At 62.1% G+C, this 6,537-nt stretch overlaps 1 protein-coding gene across 1 annotated transcript; it reads left to right on the top strand.

Annotated features, from left to right (window-relative positions):
• Positions 1 to 1,323: 1,323 nt before the first annotated feature.
• Positions 1,324 to 5,148, top strand: IRX6 (iroquois homeobox 6). The gene is made up of 6 exons (XM_088062283.1): positions 1,324 to 1,582; positions 1,815 to 1,924; positions 2,215 to 2,522; positions 2,652 to 3,143; positions 3,361 to 3,457; positions 3,665 to 5,148. The coding sequence occupies exons 1-6, from the start codon at positions 1,496 to 1,498 to the stop codon at positions 3,915 to 3,917; spliced, it is 1,347 nt and encodes a 448-aa protein (XP_087918409.1). The 5' UTR covers positions 1,324 to 1,495; the 3' UTR covers positions 3,918 to 5,148.
• The last annotated feature ends 1,389 nt before the right edge of the window (positions 5,149 to 6,537 follow it).

Below are 6,537 nucleotides of genomic sequence, written 5' to 3'. Positions count from 1 at the left end.
GCCTCAGATGTCTGGCTGCTTAAGTGCAATCATCTATAATTGAGAAAAAAAAAAAAAAAAAAAGCCATACGTGGAAATGTGTGTGAGAGAAGGTGCATCTTGAAGCAGGGTTTAGTTACAATCGATCTTGGGGGGAAAATATTGCCTATGGTCCAAAAATAAGGAGCAACTATGTCCTTCTCTCAGTTCGGATACCCCTACAGCACCACTTCACAGGTAAGGCGAGTGAGCAGCACTCACTTTTGTTTAGCTTCTGCTGCTGCTGTCCAGATGTCTTGTCCCCCCCTCCTTTTTTTTCTTCCCTTTCCCTTACTCAGAATAATTTTTTAAAAGGGCACATCTGGAGCCTTTTTATAAAAACTGTGCGTGTGTGTTTATGTCTCGTTTGTGTTGTGTTAGGCTTAAACAAATAACTCGCAGCGTGCACAGCAAAGGCGCGTAGGAAATCGGTAATTCCCCCTCCTCCCCACCCTTCACCGTTCAGTTTTAAGTGCAACAAACAAATAAAAACATAAATCCCAGCTACGATCGCTTTCCGAGCTCGCGGAGCGGCCGCGCAGCGCAGCCCCCGCCGCACCGCTGCCTCCCGGGCACCGCGGAGGGTGTGCGGGCAGCGGGAACCGGCGCTCGGCGGGCTCGGGGTTCCACTCGCGTATCTGCGGAACCGGGCTGTGCCGTTTCCTCCCTCCTTCCTCCACGAGTCGGTCCTTTTCCTGTGTTTTATTAGGATCTGTCGAGAGGTGTTGTGGTTTTTTTTTTCCCCATGCGATTTCCAAAGGACATCCCCCACTCACACCAAGGCACCCTGTATTAACTAAGTCGTAGCTATATCGTACTTCGAGTCACGATTTATTTGGGTAGAATTATTTATACACGGTAATCACTGCAAGATGTGCCTCCCTCGCTTGGGAAGTTAGCTGTCCCCTTGAAGTTATTGAAATCAAATGCCTTCGATTGCGTTGGCTGACATATTTACTGCTGTGTCTATTGTCAAATTAACTGTAATCGCAACTTTTTGCCTTTAAATCAATGCAGATGGACCGAACGGGGGCGGGAAGGATGGAGCCTTACGGATCTTACACCTTTTTCGAGAGCAATTATTTCCTTAAAGTTTTGCCTGCTTGATTAATCGTGCCCCGTTCCCAAGAGCTCCTGCTTCCCATCCGGTTTATTTCCCGGTTTCTATAATTAGTTGCTTCAGCCCGCGTTTCCTATCCCCCTCCTCACCGCCGCCCCCCCCTCCGCACACACACGGGCGCGCACACGCTCCTAAATTCCCCCCGATGGGGCTGCCTCGACAGTCACTCGGCTCCGTCCCGCTCTCTCCTCTCCGCAGTTCTTCGTGCCCGCCAGCCCCAGCACGACCTGCTGCGAGGCCGCCCCTCGCTCCGGGCCGGATGCCTCCTCGGCGCCGGCCGCCGCCTCCCTCTGCTGCGCCCCGTACGAGAGCCGGCTGCTGGCGCCCGGCCGCGCCGAGCTCAATGCCGCGCTGGGCATGTACAGCGCCCCGTACGCCGCCGGCCAGGGCTACGGCAACTACCTGCCCTACGGCGCCGAGCCCGCCGCGCTCTACACCGCGCTGGTGAGTGCCCGCCCGCCCGGCAGCGCTCCGGAGGGGAGGGGGGTGCAACAGGCGGGAGAAACTTCCTTTCGCAGTCGGTGTCGGGGCGGGGGAGCGCCGAGGGACGTGGGACCGGGAGCGGCGCCGGCCCGTCGGGGTGGGGGGCGCGAAGGGACTCGGGTGCCGCGGGGAGCCGGGGCCGCGGCGGGGCTCCCGTCCTGCTCGACGCCAAATGCTGCCGCTTCCCTTGCAGAACCCCCAGTATGAAATCAAAGACGGCGCCGGCACGTTGCACTCGGGAATCGCGCAGCCCGCTACCTACTACTCCTACGATCATTCCTTGGGGCAGTACCAGTACGACAGGTAAAACCCCTTTGATCAGCGCCCGGCAGCATTAGCATCCCCCTGCGAGGCGCCGGCCGACATCAAACGAGGGGGACGGGGGGGCTCCGACCTGACAAACGTTGTACAAAAGAAATGAGGCGCCCGGGAACAGCAGACAGCGGAAACCAAAGTTGGGCGGCGATGTCAGGAGGGCAGGGGCAGGAAGGCAGATGGGCAGGGGCCACACCGGCCTGCGGCGCGGTTGGGCCGGGCCGGGGGGTTCTTGCCGGACTCCCGCCGGCCCCCCCTCCCTAAACATCTCCCAGCAGGTACGGGACGGTGGATTTCGGTGGTTCAGCCAGACGCAAAAATGCAACGCGAGAGACGACGAGTACCCTCAAGACCTGGCTGTACGAGCACCGCAAAAACCCCTACCCCACCAAAGGAGAGAAAATCATGCTGGCTATCATCACTAAAATGACCCTGACGCAAGTGTCCACTTGGTTCGCTAACGCCAGACGGAGGCTTAAAAAAGAAAACAAAATGACCTGGTCTCCTAAGAACAAAGCGGGGGAAGAGAGGAAAGAAGAAACCCCGAGGGAAGAGGATGAATACAGTGCGGAGGGTGAAGGCAGAGGTAGGCGGGAGAGGCAGGCGGGCGCCTCCAAGTAGGCTCGAAGTGACGGCCGATTTCGAGGCCCCCCAACTTCCCCGCACCCGCACTAACGCCGTGCCGCCCCTTTCTTCCCCATGTGTGTCCAAGCAGAGCAGAAGAGCTACAAGGAGGACAAGGACCTGCGGTTCAGCGACCTGGAGGAGGAGGAAGAGGAGGAGGAGGAGGCGGGGAAGCCGGAGAAGGGCCGGACCAGCTCCCTGCAGGAAGCCCCCAGCCTGGGCGCGGCGCTGCCCGAGGCTCCGCGGAGCGACTGCAGCCTGCCCGGCCCCTTCCACGCCTTTCCTTGTGCCAAGGCCCCCGCCGCGGACTTCGCCCCCGCCTCCTTGGCCGCCCCGCCGCCGCCCTACGCGCCCGCGGAGAAGCCGCGCATCTGGTCGCTGGCGCGCACTGCCGGGGCCAGCGCGGTGCGCAGGGGCAGCCCCGAGGGCCGCGGCGCGGAGGGGGGGGGCGGCGCGGCGGGGGAGCAGCCCCAGCCCGCCAAGGTCTTCCGGAGCTCCGCTTTCAACCTGCAGCCGCTCCCGCGCAGCTGCGCGTCCCACCGCGGCCTGGGGGAGCCGTGCCAGTTCGCGGCGGCGGGCGAAGGTACCCGCGGCGGCGGGGCCGCGGGGACGGGCGGGACCGCGGGCCGGGCCGGGACACAGGGTGCGGCGTGAGCCCGCCCGCGCAGTGACGCCCCCGGTGTTCGGCCGTACCCCAGGTGTCAGGTGCAGGCGCCGAGGTTTCCCCGCTCCAGGCGAGCGGGCAGGGGAGGGCGGCGGGACCGCGCCGTGCCCACCGCGAGCCGCTTGTGTCTGTGCAGGCTTCGGGCGGGGCGCCAAGGGCGGCCCGGGAGGCACCGAGCTGGGTGGGACCTGCCTGGACAGGCTGCGGACGGCGTTCCGGCCCGTGCTGCGGAGGTGAGGTAGGTGACGGACCGGCTGCCGGGGCCGCACCTCGCACGAAGCACACGCCCGCCCGTCTGGCCCTGGGACAACGGAGCGGCCCCGGCCTGAGAGCGCTGCGCCAAGGCCGCCGCTTTGCTCCGCTCCCGGAGCTCCCGTCCGGGCGGGGCAGCAACCCGCGGCCACTTAGCTCCAGCTTATCACCGCTTCTCCGTCCCGCAGGGCCGCCCGCCCCATCCTGGGCGCTGGCGACGGGGCTCCGGCTGTAAGGAAGCACTCGGCTTGCGCAACGAAGGAAATCTCTCCCCGGGCCGGCGGCGGCCTCGCGGCTCCGCCTGCCCTGCCCTCGCCGGGGAAGGGCCGCCGTGGCACAGCGTGCTGCGCACATGGGGCCGAGGGGCACGGCGGGCGGAGCGGCCGCAGGACCGGCGCCTCCCCGCCGCTCGGCTGCCATGTGTTCAATATTGCCCATTGACGTCTTTGCAAAAAGGAAGAAAAACCCGCACCCTAATATTTTCTCTTTCCCCCCCACCCCACGTCGTGGTTTGTTTCTCCTTTTCCTCCCAAACCTGCGCTCTCTGCTCAGCGCCCTGTTCTGCCAAGGGGCACCAGTGTGCAGTTGCTCCGCGCCATCCAGGGGAGGAGAAGGAGGAGAAGCGGCGCAGGTTACGCCGGACTGTTTTTTTCCCCGTCTCTGTACATAGATTCCGCTGAAAGTATTTTTCAGAGTCTCTAATTAACACGGATGAGCTGAACTCGACGGAGCCGTCAGTGACCTCGGAGCTCTCCAGCCAGGAGCCGGCACAGCCCGGGAGCAGCGGCCCCGGACACCAGCCACCCGCCCTGGGGCACGGCCGGGGCACCCCCGGGCAGCGGGTGGCGACCGGGCGGCGAAGTAGGACGTTGTTAGTGGGTCACCGCCGTCAGTCAGTCAAAAGAGCAGTGCTGCACTTTACAGGACAGACGAGAAAGAGAAACCGTATCTCTGCATTATTTCTGTTTAATTAAAAGTGTCATCAAACACTTTGTGTTCAGACTAATAAACCAAGCAGGGATGAGGAAAGAATGTTTCTTTGTTCCCGTCTCTAGAAGCAGTGGCAATAATTTAAATTAATAACTGTGGTAATTAAGAGGTCATCTATAGATCAACCCGATACCTGCTATTTCCAAGTTCACCGGGGTCAGCATTTACATTAAGTCATTTGTGGTCAATAGAGTCCAATGAATTCTGCCTTAATAAATCAGGGAAATCAATCTGGAATATCGAGTAGACTTCTGTATGTTTACTAAAGGCTACTCAAGACGAGTGGGGCTACATAACTGGGAGCCCTCTGGGTTTGCGACCGGAGAAGCAATTCGTAGGGGAAAGGAGGAGCTGCAGGTCAACGCAGGGAGATGTGACAGGGCTGTCCCCGGCCTCGGCCCCGGTAACAGCCGCGGCCCTTGCCGGGAGCAGAGCAGTCGCGGCTGCGGCGGCACTGTGAAAGAAGGCAAATTTGGTCGGGCTTTGGAGGATCCGGGGAGGAAAGGGAGGGGGAGGTAAGTGCACACGAGGGCAGCAGGTGACGGCATGGCCCGGAGTGGGGTTGGGAGCAGGGCTGGGCTCGTCGGCAGCCCGGCCACGGGGCTGTCCCGCTCTCCGGAGCAGCCCTGGACAAGGGACGCAGCAGCAGCAGCAGTCTGTTGCAGTGACCCGAAGCTTAGAGAAGGGGAAGTTAAGCTGCGAAAAGATAAACATTATTTCAAGTCGGATTTGAAGGATTAGGGCTTGTAATAAAGAGTATTAGGCCCTTTCGAAGGGTTCTTGCAAGGCGACTTTTCCGCCCTCCGCTCCCACCGGAGAGGACAGGTATAATCTGCCTTGGGAACACATGTGCAGGTTTCCCACGCGTGTCCGCACGGCAGAGCCAGGCCGGTCCTCCCTCCCGGCTGTGTGCCGGCCGCCTTCGCCCATCCCGCAGGGGAGCGACCCGGCTTCCTCCCGTTCCGTTTCCCGGCGGCTTCGGCAGAGCTCCCCGGGAGGCAGCTCCTGAGGTGCTCACGGGACACGAAACCTGCACAGACCCCGGAGCCCGGGGACGGCCGGGAGCTCCCCTGAGCTGCCGGCTCTGCCCCCGGCCCTGGAATCCCCCGGCCGCCAAAGAGCCGCGAAGCCCGCCGGGGGAGTTAATTAGGCGGGTGCAGGCCTCGGGCTCTCTTTAGGGCAGGCACGAAGGTAACCTGCAGGAGTCTTAAGACTTTTATTTTTTATTTATTACTTTTACTCCCCTTTTATTAAAGGTCAAGTGAGCGAGATGCAGATTATCCCGCCCGTCCAGGACTCCCCTGCAATCTGTCACGCCGGCAAGATATGTATCGCAAATCTCTCGAAGTATAATCTCCGGGAATCATATTCCGAATACTGTTTTGATTAAAAACCAGAGCGGGGATTGATGGAGAACTAATACGGGGAGCGGAGCCTGCGTGCGCCCAGGCACAAAGCTAAAATAACGGGCTCGCACGAACAGATTCCAATGCCATAACAAACGTATTTAAACCGCCTCTGTCTGAGCTTTGCTACGAGATGGGCTTTTTAATGCCGCTTCTCTGGGAAGTGCACTCGGGCTGTGCCAGGCGGGCACTCGGAGCCCGCTGCTCGGGGCGATGGGGCCGCTGCGGGGTGCCCTGGGCCCGGCCCGCCCGGCCGAGACGCAAGCCGGGCGCGCAAGGTGAAGGCCCCGCGGAGCCGGGGCCCGCCGGGGCGCAGAGCTCACACACGCCCCCCATACTCCCTCCCGGCACCCCACTTGGCTCTGAAGGGCCGGGTCTCCCCCTTTCCGCAGCCCGCGGGGACGCGCTGGCACGGCTGCCGCAGCCCCGCAGCCCCGCATCGCCCCCCAATTAGCGGCGCGGGGCGGGCGGGGGCGGCTCGGTGACGCGTCCCCCGCTGGGGTGGGAAGTTTCTAAAACAAAGTCGCCGGGCTAATGGTCCTGGCCGGGAGCGGCGGGGCCGCGCACACTCCACTGCGCCCGCTCAAAGCCAGCGCGACCGCGGGGCCGCCGCCGCCTCCGCCGCGCTCGCTAATGAAGTTTTGTCAAAGACAATTACGGGCTCG

Source organism: Pseudopodoces humilis, chromosome 14 (genome assembly GCF_049639895.1).
Source record: "Pseudopodoces humilis isolate 2021_Gansu_Grassland_sample_001 chromosome 14, ASM4963989v1, whole genome shotgun sequence".
Classification (NCBI taxonomy): Eukaryota; Metazoa; Chordata; class Aves; order Passeriformes; family Paridae; genus Pseudopodoces; species Pseudopodoces humilis.
The sequence above is the reverse complement of the archived record's forward strand: the minus strand, read 5'-3'. Positions and strand labels throughout refer to the sequence as shown.